The sequence below is a fragment of the Oryctolagus cuniculus genome, chromosome 3, assembly GCF_051225735.1.
Source record: "Oryctolagus cuniculus isolate XC-2025 breed Fujian yellow rabbit chromosome 3, ASM5122573v1, whole genome shotgun sequence".
NCBI lineage: Eukaryota > Metazoa > Chordata > Mammalia > Lagomorpha > Leporidae > Oryctolagus > Oryctolagus cuniculus.
In genome coordinates this window covers 52,964,025-52,980,416 of record NC_142869.1, presented here as the reverse complement: position 1 = coordinate 52,980,416, position 16,392 = coordinate 52,964,025, and the positions used below count along the sequence as shown (strand labels likewise).

The following is a 16,392-nucleotide window of genomic DNA, read 5'->3' as shown; positions in this document are numbered from 1 at the left end:
AATTCTTAAATGTCCATATTTCATTCAAAATAATAGAATCAATTATTTATAGAGGCTTAGAGAATGCTTTACAAAAAATTCTCTTGGCTTTCTTTAAATTTTATGATATCCCTTTCCAATCTAGTATAACCACAGAATAGAAGATGTGGTTTGTGGGTCTGGACTGTCTCCACTTCAAAACTCAACATGTAATAATTTTAGAATGCCATTTCCATATGCAATGTTGGCAGGCAGGGTTATAGAGGAAGTTGAGGCAAGTGTGTCAATGAAATCATTATACTTCATATGAATTATGTTCATATGTTTTCTGTTCAAGTCAGTACATATAGTTTAGAGCCATGTACTGAGAGTGAATCTGCCACCTACTTACACTATGAGTTTGAGTAAGTTATTTAACATTGCTAATCCTTGGTTTTCTCATCTGTAATATGGGTACAGTAATAATACTTCATAGGATTGGCTTGAAGGTTAAATGAAATAAATCATATCATGTGTTTACTGTAATGTAATATTTAACCTATAATGTACAGTCATTGTTAGTTTGCTGTTATTTTTAACCTATTATCACCTGGTGAATTTCAATCAGTTATTCCTAGTTTCCTGTCACAAGTAATAAAGTAGCATTGATTTTTATCTCAGTAATATAAAATTGCAAATATATTAAAACAAATGTTTTAAATATGTCAATGAAATGGTAAACAAACTGTCATCTTTTTATTGCAAAATAGGAATTTAATATTAGGAAGAAATTTCCCCAAAATCAATAACAACTGATCAAGCAACTTAAATTACTTTCCCCAAAATTTTCATCCTTCCTATGGTTGTCTCCAAATTACTATGTTCACTATCATGGAGACATACCATGCTGTTTCATCTTCACAATTCTGTACTAGTACAAGCAAAAAACTTGCCTTTCCTTTTCCATTTGATGTTTACATGAGCTAGGAATTTCCAAACCACTCTTCTCAATGCTAATCGTGTGCAAATCAAATAACAGGAGGAAGAAATACAAGCAATACAAATATAAACCAGTCTGCAAAGTAGTGCTTTTTTATTCTAGTTTATCTAATTTAATTCCCAAATACTCAGATTTTTTTTTCCAGTAAACATTAATATAAATCTGAGAGGAGCGTTTGTGTCAATCTGGACACTGCCAAAACCAATAGGCAGAAAACAACAAGTGTACTAACAAGAAAATGCAATATGACTGTCTTTTATCTATTAGACAAAACCCGGAGTTGATAGAATTAGCTGCTTATGTTACTTAATATATGCTAAACTGATCTTCTGTATATAAAGAGAACTGAAAATAAATCTTGATGTGAATGGAAGGGGAGAGGGAGCAGGAAAGGGGAGGGTTGCGGGTGAGAGGGAAGTTATGGGGGGGAAGCCATTGTAATCCATAAGCTATACTTTGGAAATTTATATTCATTAAATGAAAGTTTTTAAAAAAAGAATTAGCTGCTTTTGTATGACAAGGAGTAGGTCTAACTTGCATCAATAGCTCTCTTTTGATGGTTATTGGTGATTCATTTGGTCAGTTTACAAAGAGTGTAATGCTCAGTGAAAAGTCCCTCTGCGGTAGAAATAGTCTTCCTCCATTGGGACATTTCTTGCCTATCATTGCCTTTCAGAGCTGCTAATTAAATTTAACATATGAATCACGGCTGCATAAGGAACAGCCATATTCTTTTTGTATGGCCAACTAGTTTTCTCCCATTTATGAATTACCCTGGTACACGTACTCTTATTGGTCTCCTAATAGGCAGGAAACAATCCAGTCTGTCTTTTTGAATCTTGTGATTATTGCCCTCCCCAAAAAAATGTTTTTCAAGTAAAATTTAGAATAATGGAAGCTACCCCTCATTCAGTCCTTTGAGTACCCCAGGCACAAAGATAAGCACGTTAAATTCATTACCTTTTTTAACAACTCCTTAAAGCAACTCCTTCAGTACAATTGAGATAAATTGGGCAAGGTCATACTTGTACTAGATGATCTTTTGAATTTGGACACTGAAATTTCTAAGGAAGCAATTTGGCTTTGTTCTACTTTATTATTCATTTGGTTACTTGCTTTTTGTTTATGCGGAGCAATATATACTGGGCACTGTTTCAAAAAACTGAAGGAACAGTTGTGAGACTAATTTCAAGTTGCTCACATTACGGTGGGAGGTACATAGTTGCATAAATTAATTTATATAATTCCAGATAGTGAAATGAGTTATTTGAGATATTAAACCAAGATTAAGGGATAGAAAGAGGTTGTGGTCAGAGAGAGGAGGATACTCTACATGGAACTGAAGCAGTAAAAGAGAAGAAAAGAGTTCCAAGCAGGAAAGGTATCCTGAGTCAAAGCTCTAAGCTTAATGTTTTTGAGATAAAAGAATAACATGCAATGTGACAAAGCAAAAGTCCACATTTTTTCCACTTCATAGATGAAAAATTTACTGAATGACTTCCTGATTCTGAAGCTTATCCCCTTCCATACTGTATCTTTTTTCTGCCTATTAATGAGAAATTGTCTATTATTTTTATTATCTTATCCTCATCTTTCAATTGAAGACCTCACTTTTTCACTGATTAATGTCTCTGACAATTACTAGCACATAGTATTCACTTATTCCTGGTTTTTGTTTTTCCTAAATTCTAAAAAAGATGCTACAATTTTTAGAGTTTACTTTGAATTTCCCCTCATACATATTCATATCTATATTAAGTATTGGCTAAGAAAATAATGTGTGTCTGCAAGAATGGAAAATAATATTGTAAAACATGACTTTTGAAAGAAAAATGTTTTTTACTTATATTCTCTTTGAAGTTATGAAGCTTTAATCTATTCAAATAACTAATATACTAAGCAAGAAATAAGTTTTGTCATAATGATTACCATTCTATTTCTACAAAAAAATTAGGTATGCTTAAATAGCACAGCATGTTTTAATTTTCTCAAACAATATTAAAGAAACAGATTTGTAAAGAAGTGCATATTTATCAAAAGTCTCAGCAGAAATGGAAATACATTATCTGTAAAAGGCATTTATGAATAAATAATGCATTTGTTGTTATAAATAAATCTAATTTCTCAAATGCAGTTATTTGCTTTTCATTTTTGTACCTAGAATTCTCCATATGCCAGTAATACCAATTACCTTACAATGGAACTGGCTTTTGTTAAAGCAAATTTATTTCTTCTTGCACTACTCTGTCCTTAGACCTGATGCTCTAATGTGGAAATGCAATTACTGTATTATATAATTACAGCGCACATGTATTCAAAGTTTTCCAACCAAGATTCACATTACTGAGTGGTAATGTTTTCAGCTCTCACTACATTCATGTATGTGGGAGATGGTTTTATCAGTGCATTGATTAAAATTGATTAATTTGGAAATAGGTTGAGTATGATTTAATAAAACATTGTAAGAAAAACTATAGTTCAATAAATAATATCTGATGTTAAGCTGGAGGAAGCCTGGGATGCATGTAATTGAATAGAACAGATCTTAGGACAGCAGTGGATAACAAATTTACAATAAATCGATGTGCCTCAAAGTTAAGAAAGCAAGGATGATGCTAGATAGGCACTGAGAAGTATGCTACTGAGATAAAACTAGATGGTTATTTTTGAATTCAGACCTCATCAGACTTCTACCTGTGCAAATTTGCCAAGCTTTAAATAAATTAGTTAAGTGATAGTGCTGATGGCCCAGAAAGTTACATCAAAGTGATCTGTAGAATGAGATTCTCTGCTGTCCGAGGTTCAGTGTAGGGTTTCTTTAACTAATTACTGCTGTTTAAAATTGATTTAAAAATCAAATATTGCACAATTTCAGGAGAAAAATTATAGCTAAATTTAAAAATCACACTTGCTCAAATTCAAGAGAAATAGGAAGAAATTAGAAATGACATAGAAGTTCACAATATTGATAAATTTATTCATATGTGGTCTAGAAAAATGGTGAGCCCTTAAGTAATTGTCTTGAAAATCAGAAATACAAGTAGTAAATGATTAATTTAATGAGATAATTTGAGTGTGCTTTGGCCTGCCAGCTGAAAAGTTTTTTTTTTTTTTTTTTCTGAATTTTACTTGCAAACTATGGCAACTGTCTAGAGAAAACAACACTGTCTATATAATTGCAAATATTCAACTTGACTTTAAAATTGTCTGGAATCAATGTCTGGAATGTCAGCAAAGATAATCTTTCAAAAAGAAAGAACAGAACTGCTTTTTTCTTCCAGCAAGTCAGGTATTATTATTCACGCTTAGACACAACAGGATGGAGCCCTTTGGGATGAAAGTAAGAGAGGCTTGCTATGCTCTCAAATTTTAAACAGTAATTAAAATATAATTTATAACTAATTCCAGAACAGTTTATTTTTTATCTAAAGGGTTCTGCTTTGTTTTTCCAAGGATCATTGTAAGTAAATCATTGCCTCTCAGGGCTTGGCAAATCCCTAAGTTGTTATGTGTCTGTCTGTCTGTCCCTGACTCCCCCCACCTTTTATCTTCTGCTCTCCTTTTTTAAGTTGGCTCTAAAATAAAACAAGTACATCTATTGAATAATGTTTCATGTTCTCTGTTTCTAATTTAAAGTGGATGAGTAGTAGAATTTTCTCTTTATAAATAAGAAATAGCAAACAGTACCCTAAATCAACATTTTGTATAGTTCTTGTTTTTCATTAGCACGGATCAGTGACTGATTTAACAAAGGCGGGGCTGGTGGGGAGCAAGGAGAGTTTCCTCTATCAAAGACTAAGTGAGGGTAACTACAGAGACAGGAACTAGTTTACAAAGCAGAAAGGATATGTTGGTAGATTTTCTTTTATACGCAATGATTTTATCTGAAACGTCAGCTCCTCTAGGAATTATTTCCAGGTTACTTGGAATAAGGCTAATTATTTCTATTGGCCCTGAATGTACTTGAGCATGCTTCATGAACCATTCAGTTTCTGCCTTTTCTGATGTGACCCTGGTCTTCCTTTGATCTAGCTGCAGAGCCTCCCATCTTGTTTTACGCAGATGCTTCTACGGATTAGAATTGTAAGGTGTCTAAGTACAATAATGCCTTTCTTTGTTATAGGATACAACAAAGGCCAGCCAAAATCAAGGGAAGTATTGTAGGTCACATATACGAGATGAGCAAGTCAGTCCTAGAAGGAGCTTCAAAGCCATATCGTCTTTATTCCTCAAAAATGTATTCAGTGCATACTGTGCACAGGGTTCTATGCTGAGCACCCAGGGATGTTTAAGGAAACAAAACAGGAGCTGTCTCCTGCTCTAACAAAGCTGAGAGACATCCTTTCCATTACTCATAGAGGCTTTTCTTGTTTCAATAGTTTTCAAGGGTATGTTTTGGAGTGTCTAAATTCAAAACTACAAATTCTTTAATATTCAAGATAATATATAGGACATATATAGAATAAGCTACATGGTATTCTCTGGTTATATACAGGATAATATATAGAATAATATATAGAATAAACTACATTGTATTATCTGGTTATAAAAGAAGTCTCAGGACCAGTGTTGTGCCATAATGAATTAAGCCATCACTCGTGATGCTAACACATCATGTCAGAGTCCCAGTTGCTCTACTTCTGAACTAAGTTCCTGCTAAAGTTCCTGGGATGGCAGTGGAGGATGATCCAATAACTTGGGACCCAGCCGCTCATGTGGGAAACCAAGATGGAGTTCCTGGTTTGTGGCTTCAGATTGGCCCAGACTTGACTGTTGACATCATTTGGGGAGTGAAACAGTGGCTGGAATATTTCTCTCTCTCTCTTTCCTCCCCTTGTCTGCTGCTCTGCCTTATAAATAAATAGTCTCATTACTCTTGACTGATTTACTTAATGATGTTTTTCTAGCATAATTATAACAATTTGATTTGTAAAATATGCATTTTAAGCTTACTTATTGTGCTACATGAAAATTATTTTAAAAATACTTATAAATGTGGTCCATCTAAAACTAGAATTTTATTCTTTAATTCCATTTTTAAAGATCCTTCTGGCATAATATTCCTACCAGGGCTAAATATCCACATTCAGACTTTTTACTGGGCTAACCATGAAGACTGATAGCAAAGCCAAGAATAGATATATTTCTTGAGCCAGACAATGCCCAACATGGCATCTCACTGATAATGCTGGTATTATGCTCAATGTTGGTTTATACCCTCTCCTATAATTATATTTATACATATAAAAATATTTAAATGTTCTATTTTATTTGAAAAAGGTTTCTCACGTTTTACCTAAGTGCTGACAATGAATAGCAAAGAAATATAATTTGTAGCTTTAATTCTTTCTGTATAACTCTAATTTTTAAAGATGATGAAAGTCAAATAAAATGATTAAGCCAAATAGAACACAGATTGGGAGGAACCTTGGAAAAGTTAATTACTTAAAAAGCAAGGAAAATTAAATGATAGACTACAAAGTATGTTGAAGTGGATAATTTCTACACTTGGTTCATATCTGGACCTGAGTCGAGGAATTTTAAGAAATTAGATTTGCAGGATATAAGGGGAAATAGTAAGTAAGAAATGGAAGAGAAAGGTATCAGATTTTTTTCCTAAATTTCTGGCTATTGCCACTGGAGTTCTGATGGTGTCATTCATGAAGATGGGTCACTTTGGAAGAAAACCAACTTCAGGTTAGAAGGAGGTAGATATAATGAATTTGTTTTGAACATGTTGATCTTAAGACACTTTTGAGATGACGTGTTTCAAGAGCCATAAAAAGATATATAGCTGTTGACCAAGATATCCCAAGACTCTGGGACTGTAGCCTAAGAAAATATTGCAAAATATGGGAAAAGTTATAGCTGAAAATGTCCATTGCAGTGTTTTTTATTAATAGAAGAACATGGAAGCAATGTTGATGTTCCAAAATAGAGGACTGACTCAGTAAAACTGTGTGAACCCATGAAATGGAATATTATTTCCAATTTAAATGGCTGTTTTTAAAAACAATTTAGTGACATATAATGCACTAACTATAAAACATTAAGTTGTAAAAATTGTTTAAATAGCTTACATACTACAAATAAAACTCAAAATAAATAAATATTAAATAAAACTGGAAACATGCAAGAAATTTCTGGATAGGAGGAAAAAATTATAACAGTATACTTTCCTTAAAAATTAGTAATATACTTAGATTTTTTCTACTCTTTCAAAAATACTGCAAATTTAAATGACAGTCTTAAAACTGTAGCTTGTCACTTTCTTTTAATTAATGGTTGCATTCTTTTTCTCTAGCTTTAAAAAAAAACCTTTTAAACTTGTAGGTACTTTGCCCAAGAAAACTGCTAGACAGTTTTCAAACCCTTATGATTTACATGTTATGCCACTAGTGTAGTGGCTGATTGACTTTATATCCATTCATAGACTTAAAATTCTTCATGCTGAAAACGTACTTAATATTAGTTACATCAAAGTTAATTCTGTGTATTTATTTGTGTGTATGATAGGTAATTGTCATGAATTACAAATCTGAGTTCTACAGTACTGCATAGATATTAGGGCAGTTTGTTACATATTGTGATGCATCAGTTCCAAAAGTGAAAAGTCATATTTTTACATTTGGATACCTTCTACTGTTAAATTGCAAAGATTTGTTATCAGGGATAAAGAAAAACATGAATTATATCTCAAATTATTAGGTTATTCTATTATGCTAAATGATAATTTAAATTTTTAATTTCATTTTTTATCTTCTATATTCACTAAATTAAATGTTAATCTAGTTTTATTGCCATATTTTCCCAATAAGTGTGTAAGCACCAACAATATTGTTTCAGGTTGTCAATTAGCATAAATAATATGTAACTATGGAAAATAGTTCATTTTCTATTCTTTGTAACTGATATTTTAATCTATTACACAATTATAATGATTTTTCCTATGCTAAAGATAGCCTTCATCTAAAGCGAAAACCTTATCTTAGCTAACAATGTATTTAAGAGTAAAGACATGAAAGTACAATAGGCTGCCCAGAAGCAACTGATATGATATTATTAATAATAAAGACAGTGACCGGAAACTGGCAGTTTATTTTGAGCAAGAAACTTTTGCAACTTGTAAAATATAGAATGATGAATTTGTTTGCATTTTTTTCCAATTTTAGAACAAAACTCTTTACAATTAATATTGATACAATTTTACACAGTTTATTAAAGAAAGTTTCACATTTAAACTTGTACAGAAATGTTGAATTAGATTTATTCACATAGGTTAGTTTTTTGGTCTTTGCTGTCAGTTTAAAATGATGCCTAGATAATTTTGTAAAACCAAAGTCCCATTGAAAGGTATTCTTGCAGACTCTACAAAATAACTGTTGGTAAGGATGTTTAAAAAGGTTTAAATTTCCAAAGGTAGCAATTCCAATGTAATCTGTAGATCACACAATTTTGAGTCCATTGAAGTAATTTTAATCCTTTGAGTGTGGGCTAAAAGCTGGGGCTCAAGTTAATATGTACCAAAAATCTTACTATCTAATAATCCCTGGACTTAGATTATTACACTGAGTTGCAACTCTAGATAGTGGTGTAGTTGCTAATGTTCCAAAAGGAGGAGGGGGGGAGATAAGGTGGGAGATGGAAAGGAGGGGAAGGAGAAGAGAGTAGAGAGAAGACAATAATGACAATGATGAAAATACAATGAAATATAGATATTTATTCTTGTCCGACTGCATTCTATAATTTCTGGTAGTGATCAAAATTATAAAAACCATGTTAAGGCATAAAATAATGCATATGTGTTCTGAAATTTACTCTGCTGTAAATTCAAAAGTTTCTTGATTGTTTGATTCGAGAAATTGGTGTTGACATCTCTCACCCCCACAAAAGGAGTCAATTACAAGTAAAACTGAAAATATAATTTAACCTTTTTAATGAATGCCCTCAAAGCCAAGAAAAATAACCTAGCCCTAATATGTTCTTATTACATTTTAAATAATATATTAGATACCATTGCTGATACTCATACAAAATTGCAGTACCTATAATGCACATGTACATATAATTAAAAGTGATTAACAATTTAAACAGTTAAGGTGATCTATAGTATTTGTTAATTACCAAAGAAAATACAGTTAGATTTATGTATTAGCTTGATCCCCTTCTTAATATGACTTAATTCTTATATTCTGTTAATTTGTGAAATTGGTGATATTTCATCAATTTTTCTCTACGTATTTTACAAAGCGAAGTCAACTATTTCAACTTTTTAGATATTCCAATTATTTTAAGTACTATTAATGGTCAATATCTTATGTATTTTGTCAACATTTGAGTTAAATATGCCTGTGACAATGCATTCACCAAAGACACCTGGTAACTTTTGAAATATCTTTTACTTACTTGAAATAGAAGAATATGCCAAGTGAGATAAGCAGCGATGCAATAGATAATCCATGTCCAATTATAGTCAGGTAAAACAAATTCAGTGCAGTCTATAATTTGTACGAATAAAAAAATTAGGCTCACATTAATACTATCAATATCTACCATCTTTCATGTATAGAAGCTCAAATTCCTTTACCAAATATGCAAATCTATCAGATGACTTAGAAAAATCTATAAATTAAATGCTCTTTTATTTCATAAATGAAAAGCCACATATAAAATCTATGAAGTCATACTTTTTCTGATTTTTTGTTTGTACAATATAAGAAACCAAAATATTTTGTTTTGTGCACCTTAAATCGAATGCTCCTCATGATTTGTTTTAGTCAGACTTAACAGCAAATTAAAGCTTTCTTTCTCTAAGGCATCTCTGTGTTTCCTTTGACAAATTTGAGGCTCAAATCCCAATATGATAATTTATGAGATTCATTCATGTACACAATTGTATTCTTTCTCCTCATTTTGACTTTTCTATTTCACTTTTGTCTGTATTCTGTTTCACTGTAGCCTAACAATCTGGTGGTTTTTTAAAAATTTTCTTTCAAATCTTTCTCTGAATAATCAGGGAATTTATGATTTATAAATATAATAAGAGCTGACAGTTATCAAGTGCTTACTATATGCCAATCTCCTAAGTACTTTCCTTGTATGAAGTGAAACCTTATGAAAACCGTAAATCTATCGTTATTAACATTTTATACCTGCGGGAACTGATGCAGAGAGAAGTGAAAAGCTTTCCCTGATGTCACACACCTGATTTGGAGCAGAAGCAAGAAGTTGGATATCATCGTCACACACCAACTCCATATACACACATGTGCAAATACATGCAGACATGTTTATAATCAAAGCTTTCTTATTGTTATAAACTTTAGTGTATGATATTAAAAGTGAGAACGTGGAATGGGCATTGGCCTAGTGGTTGAATGGCTGTTTAAGATGTCCTTATCCCACACTGGAGAGCCGAAGTTTGGTATCTGGCTTTGGCTCCTGACTACAACTTCCTGCCAGTGGACACCCTGGGAGGCTGTGGTGATGGGTTAAATATTTGAGCTCCTGCCACCCATGTTGTGAGACCTGAATGGAGTTCCCAGCTCCTGGCTGTGGCCCAGCCAAGATCAGTCCTGGCTGAAACAGATATTTGGGAATTTGGTAAATTGGAGTGCTTTCTCTCACTCTTGCTCTCTTTCTTTCTCTGTGTGTTTGCGTGTATCTGAGTCTCAAATTAAATAAATATCCAAAATAACTTTAAAGTGGAAACTTGAGTGAAAGTAATCTAACAGTAGTCTTTTGCTGCAGTCAAGATGGGGCTGTTCAAACCCTGCTGAGATTATCCTGTTTACTTAAGCACAATTGCTGAGGTTATTGTAGAAATTCCACCACAAATAACAAGTTTCCCCTTTCTTACACTTTTAAGGTATGTTTTCCTTGGAAAATCTGAAACACCAATACCAAGACTTTGATTTGTAAATAGGCTGTTACCTAACAGGATTGCTTCATCAGTGTAATGACAGAATCAAGAATTTTTTCCACATGTAGTTTTTCTTCATGGCTCTTTTCAAATTATATTATGAAAAGATTTTATAATGAAATGGCACACAGAGTTTTCTGCAATAGCGTATTGAGAAACTGCTTAAATCATGTATATTACATCTAAATTCATGATCATAAAAGTACCTTCACTTTCTCATGTGTGTTCACATTACACCGGGTATAATTGGTCCATGTTCTGTTGCTTGCTGGATGTCTAAACCAGTTTCCATCTTGGTCACAGATCTTTGTAACTTTCTCTTTAAGATTAAAGAGGAAATCAATCACTTAATTAGCCTAGGATGTATTAAACAGATGTCAATTGGATTAGTGCAGAAATTTCTGCTTTTACCTGAAGGGTCAAAGTCCTGAAAGTAATCAGGGCAGTGCTGCATTGACTCTGTTCCTGCAGCAACATCATTCCAGCACAGCCACCCATCCCAGGTGCGGTTGCAGTAGACACCTGCAAATGGAGTGAACAGTAGGGATAAGGAAATTCTCTCTGGTCAGGCTGGCAGGTGGGATGTCTTAAGGGTGGTTCCACACTGACATGAAATAAAGCCTGTCTACTGAAAATGAAGATGTCATATAAAATCCATTGTAATTACATTGGTTTTGTAGCAAGTAATTATTAGAATAACTAATTTCTGAATCAAATTTAAGAATAGCTAAATGGGCCGGCACAGCGGCTCACTAGGATAATCCTCCACCTGCGGCTGGCACCCCGGGTTCTAGTCCCGATTGGAGCGCCGGATTCTGTCCCGGTTGCTCCTCTTCCAGTCCAGCTCTCTGCTGTGGCCTGGGAGTGCAGTGGAGGATGGCCCTAGTGCTTAGGCCTTGCATCCGCATGGGAAACCAGGAGGAAGCACCTGGCTCCTGGCTTCAGATAGGTGCAGTGCGCCGGCCATAGCAGCCATTTGGGTGGTGAACCAATGGAAGGAAGACCTTTCTCTCTGTCTCACTCTCGCTGTCTAACTCTGCCTGTCAAAAATAAAAAAATTTTAAAAATTAAAAAAGAATAGCTAAATGTATAAAAAAATCTAGATCTGGGGCCAGCGCCATGGCACAGTGGATTAATCCTCTGCCTGCGGTGCCAGCATCCTGCATGGGCGCCGGTTCTAGTCCCGGCTGCTTCTCTTCCGGTCCAGCTCTCTGCTATGGCCTGGGAAAGCAGTAGAAGATGGCCCAAGTCCTTGGGCCTCTGCACCCACCTGGGAGACCTGGAGGAAGCTCCTGGCTCAGGGAGAGAACCAGCAGACAGAAGACTTTTCTCTCTGTCTCTCCCCCTCACTGTGACTCTACCTCTCAAATGAATAAATAAAATCTTTGTAAAAAAAAAAATCTAGATCTAATTCAAATTTTCTAATGTGGTTATTAGCTCAGTAAGTCTAGTGGTATTTACTAGTCCTTAACCATAAGATAGTGATTAAATAGTGCCTTCACACTTGAAATTCAAAATATATGGGATTCGGAAATGTTTATTTTAAAAACCTGATTTTTAGGACAAAGTGTGTTTCTCAACAAACACACTGTATTTCCTATCATTTAACCCTAGAAGATATTTATTTAGGCTCTTCCACCAAATTCTAGTCTTCCTTCCCTTTCTTTTCAAAATCTCACATTTTTTTCCAATGAGAAGAGAAAGAACCTGTTAGATTACAGCATGTAAAAATTTTAAAGGCATAGAAAAATTAACTGGTCAATGTTCCAGTGTTATTGCAGGCTATAATCATAGAAAGTAATTTTCTAACTTGTCAAGTATAGATAGAACCATGAAAGCAGCATGAAATGTTTATTTTTCTTAACAGACTTGCACAGCAATCTTGAAATTATCTAGTTCTCATGAATTTAGAAAAGTTCTGATAGTCTGAAAGTCTAAATAATTCTAATGTTATAAAAACTAGAGAAATACCTCACATAATCTGTTTTCTCTCTTGTGATTTCCAGTTATTTAAATTCTTTGCATCCATATGTTACTAGTTTAAGTACAGTTTTCAGAGAAAGTCTTCTTGGTATAGTTTCAGAAATCTTCTCAAACATATCCATTTTATATAGCCCCCAAAGGGTTATCTAACTACAACACAAGCAGCATGATGGAGTGAAAGGCCTAGCGGTTTTCAAATTGTGATTTAGGTCATTTCAGTGAGGTTTGAATGGTTATTCCATTAATACAGTTTTTGTAGTCAGATGGATTTTGGAAATATGAATTTAGAATAAAGACAATTCTTTACTGCAAGATTTTCAAGACCACTTGAATTAATTTCATTATCCCATACTTACCTCACTACAGAATTATATAAACTCTTATAAAAGTATCCCTGTTGTTCAACAATTATATTTAAAAGCTACTTTTACATATATTTAGATGATCTGGACAGGGTTACTTCAGTAGTTCTAAAAATATCAAGATGTTAATGATAAAGTGAGAAGCTGGGTCAATTAACAAATATATATATATGTATAAATAGTTTAATTACTAATTCAACCCCTATTGACCAAAATGGAATAAATTGTCATTTTCTGGCATATTTTAAAACATTTTTACCTGGATAATATAAAAATATTTTGTCAGATAACATATAAATATGTCCCCAAGAGATTATATTTCCTTATTTCATTAGATTAAGAGTTAAAAAGTTGTCCAATGTGGAAAAGAACATGCTTTTCATCCCCTTTTTCACAATTAAGTTCATTTTGTCAATTAAATATTTGAAGGTAATTCAGATAGTTTGTGGAAAAAATGGAATTTAAAAATAAGTAATCTTGGTGCAAAAGAGTTTTAGAAAAAGAGGCATTTCGCCTAGTGGTTAAAATACTAGTTAGGATGCTCATTACCCATTATTCAACCATAAAAAAGAATGAAATCCTTTCATTTCTGACAAAATGGAGGATATTATATTAACTGAAACAAATTAGACACAGAACCCTATAATCTCTCTTGTATATTAATACTAAAACAGTTGATCTCATAGAAGTATAGAGTAGAATGGTAGTTACCATGGACCAGGCAATAGGAACAAAATGGGGGACTTGGAAAGATTTTGGTCAAAGGATACAAAATTTCATTTATACAGGAGGAATAAATTCAAGAGATCTATTGTACAATGTGTTGATTATGATTATCATAAGTTAGGATTAAGTATCAAAGGGATCACATAAATAAGATCAGTGTCTGCTAATAATAATTGATAGAATTAAAAAGGAGAGAACAATCCAACATGGAAAGCGGGATACACAGCAGAATCATAGAATGATAAATGCCCTAAACAGTACTCTGGCCTCAGAATCAGCCCTTAAGGCATTCAGATCTAGCTAAAAAGCACATGATAGTATCTCAGGCATGGAAAGCCAAGACACTGTGGCAAAAAATGACCTAAATGAAAGGTCTCTGTGAGTGAGATCTTGGTGGAAAGAAGGGGCCAGCAAAGAAGGAGGTAAATTTTCTCTGAAGGGAGGAGAGAACTTCCACTTTGATTATGGTCTTGTCTAAATAAATTCAGAGTTTGTGAACTCAAGAGGCTTCCATAGCCTTGGTAGCTCGTGAAAAGTTCCTTGGGTGATTACTGACATCATAAATAAGAGTGTCAATTGTTAAATCAACAACAGGAATCACTGTGTACTTGCTCCTCATGTAGTACCTCTGTCCTTCATGTGTTGTGCTATGCTAATTAATGGTAAAACTAGTATTCAAAACAGTACTTTATACTTGTTTGTCTGTGTGGGTGCAAACTGTTGAAATCTTTACTCAGTATAGAGTTAATCTTCTATATATAAAGATAATTAAAATGAATCTTAATGAAGAATGGAATGGGTGAGTGAGTAGGAAATAGGATAGTTTGGGGGTGGGAAGGTGCTTATGCGGGGAGGAACTGCTATAATCCAAAAGTTGTACTTTTGAAATTTGTATTTATTAAATAAAAGTTTTCTATTAAAAATATTTAATCATCTATTTCTTGAAAATGCTCAGAGTGGATTTTAAATGTTCCAACCACAAAGTGATAACTGTGGGAAGTGATACATATATTAATTAGCTATATTTAGTCATCTCTCTGTCTCTCTCTGTCTATATATACATATGAAAACACCATATTAAAGGAGCAATATAAATATAAAATATATAAATATATAAATTATATAAATATGAATATACAAATATTTATTAAAGGAACAATATAAATATAAGGTGTTTATCATAAAATGCTTCTCATAAACAAATAGTTAAAACTGCATATATAACAGAAAACTAGGAACTATTTTTTTTAAATGGACCTAAGGAACTCGTAATGACATAATGAAATAACCTTTTAAAAAATAGCAGGTGCATTTAGAATTCCATAGTCATGGTTACCTTCTGATTGTTGAATGGGATCTTGCATAATTTTTTGGTAACATTCATATTGAGCCGTCATTATTTTATTTCTAGTAACCCCCAGCTGAATTAAGTCATCAGGGCTTTCTTCTAATTCTGCAGTGACAAGAATCTAAAGGATTAAAAAACAAACAACAATAGCAACTTCAGATTTTTTAAAATGTCTTTGTCGGAGGCAGTCTGTCACACTGGTAAGCAACAACTGTGGTGAAATGCTTGTTGATAGCGTCTCTTGGGAGAAAAGTCTGATTGGTCATTGTTGATAGTTTCCAGGTTATAAATATCTCCACTGTGTCCAATTTCAAACAACCAACCAGACATCAGCAAAGATGGAGTTGAGAAGCTTGATTGAGGGCATTCCTAAACATACACTCTAAATACAGACTGAACTAAGTCTCAAATTTTTTACCTGCTCTGTGAATGCAGGCAAGATTCTTACCAGCCGCACCCTGATACGAACATTTGCTTTCTTGTTTAAAACGGTGTGTAATAGCAAAAAGGTAATAGAAAGGATGTACCTGGAACCTGGGAAAGATTCAAAATTTGTTGCTATTTTTAGGATATTTAGAGAATCAATATAATGACAAATCCACTAATGAAGTTGGCAAATACAGAATTTTTATTGTATGCACATCAGTAAAGGTTTGGACAACTTATGAATTTATAAGTTCTTCACAATATGAAGTCTATATAAACCAGTCTTCAACCCATTTCTCAATTTTTGTGTTATTTCTGTTAGCTGTCTTCCTGTAAGGGTTATCTTTCTACTCTTCTTTTGTCCCTGCATTCTTGATTTTCTGCTTTATAGAAGGCAGTTGAACCTAGTGAAGTCAACATAATAATATTTCCTAACTCAGGGACACCACTCAAGTTGCACCATCACTTGGTCACCATGTAAAACAAACTCTTTCATCCTTTGCTTGGTTTTAATTGCCATAAATAGAGTTCTGCAGCACAAGTGATGAATGAAAAATTCGAACCTCTAGGAAATGAACTTTTAAGTAAGTTAACTCCCACTCTTCTCAGGAAGTTTGAAGAATTGCATGAATCACTTTTATTCCTACTTGAAATACCCAGACTTACA

The 16,392-nt window shown here is 33.4% G+C and overlaps 1 protein-coding gene across 2 annotated transcripts in view; it reads right to left on the bottom strand.

Moving 5' to 3' along the window:
- Positions 1–16,392, bottom strand: part of CALCRL (calcitonin receptor like receptor) — a 96,586-nt gene that overhangs the window by 22,815 nt on the left and 57,379 nt on the right. For both annotated transcript variants that reach the window (XM_051849375.3, XM_051849374.3), the window contains 4 exons: positions 15,288–15,420; positions 11,292–11,402; positions 11,087–11,199; positions 9,365–9,456 (listed from right to left, as the gene is read on the bottom strand). In XM_051849375.3, the coding sequence (XP_051705335.3) occupies positions 9,365–9,456; positions 11,087–11,199; positions 11,292–11,402; positions 15,288–15,420 (449 nt within the window). The remainder of the gene's footprint in view (positions 1–9,364; positions 9,457–11,086; positions 11,200–11,291; positions 11,403–15,287; positions 15,421–16,392) is intronic.